The 1,058-nt window shown below is 34.8% G+C and overlaps 1 protein-coding gene across 1 annotated transcript in view; it reads left to right on the forward strand.

Moving 5' to 3' along the window:
* Positions 1 to 80: 80 nt before the first annotated feature.
* LOC107664358 (chloride intracellular channel protein 2-like) overlaps positions 81 to 1,058 on the forward strand; it is a 6,344-nt gene continuing 5,366 nt past the window's right edge. The window contains exon 1 of the mRNA XM_016454903.1: positions 81 to 282. Within this exon, the coding sequence (XP_016310389.1) occupies positions 229 to 282 (54 nt within the window). The 5' untranslated portion in view covers positions 81 to 228. The remainder of the gene's footprint in view (positions 283 to 1,058) is intronic.

Here is a 1,058-nt window from a genome sequence, read left to right on the forward strand (position 1 = left end):
AGCAGAGTTATATAGTAAGGGTCACGCCCATCCTCTCTAGCCTCCCTCCCTCCTGACTTTTAAAGTCTGTTGCCTGAGGGAAACAGCAGAAAGCAAGAATCTGAATAACTTTCACACATTACAGCTGCTTACGAATCTTTTGGGGATCTTCAACTCTCTGGTTCATTTGTGGAATACTTTTCACAGAGGTCTGGACTGACTAAAATCTTTTTCCTGCTGAAAAAGAAAATGGCACTCAGACAAGACTCAGATAAAGAACCACGAATCGAGCTCTTCATAAAAGTAAGTTGTTTAACTTTTAAGTTTTAGTTGGTCGGATACTCTTATTCCAAATTAAAATAACATTCAAAGTCAAATTATATTAAATATACATTTAAAAATAATATCTATAATATATAAAAAATATATATTTAAAAAATAAAAATAAATGTAATTTATTATTAATAATAATAACTTAAAAATCAACCATTTCAATAATCTACTAATCTGAATATTGAAGTGGGGACGAGTCATGGTGTCAACAGAGCACATGTAAACTGTGATTAGGTCCATTATTATGTAATCCTTATGGTTGGAATAGTCATGTTAAATTCACTGAATTATACTAATTTTTGATTGAATTGTTGTGGTTAATAAAATAGTTTATGTACAGCTCGCCTCTTACTGTCAACCTATTATATCAGTGTAATTTATTTCTGACTGATGGGGGAAAAAGTACTTCACACTCTTATGGACTAAAAAACACAGCTTGTGACTTCTTGAGCCAGTTGGCAAAAGTGGATTAATGGTGGATTTACACTCTATCAGTGCTTTCCGTTAGGGAAGGTCTTCATTTGGGCACCATGAATCAAAGGTTGAGATGAGCATCACAGTCAACTTAGTTAACACGTACTACTGAAAATTGGATAGTATGTTTGATATATAACTGTTCACTCTTACGCTGCTCTTTATCAGAACAGACACACAGACAGGACTGAGGTCATCTTATCAACACACACACACACACACACACACACACACACACACACACACACACACACACACACCCACACACACAC

This window comes from Sinocyclocheilus anshuiensis, unplaced genomic scaffold (assembly GCF_001515605.1).
Source record: "Sinocyclocheilus anshuiensis isolate Anshui unplaced genomic scaffold, SAMN03320099.WGS_v1.1 scaffold111, whole genome shotgun sequence".
NCBI classification, from domain to species: Eukaryota; Metazoa; Chordata; class Actinopteri; order Cypriniformes; family Cyprinidae; genus Sinocyclocheilus; species Sinocyclocheilus anshuiensis.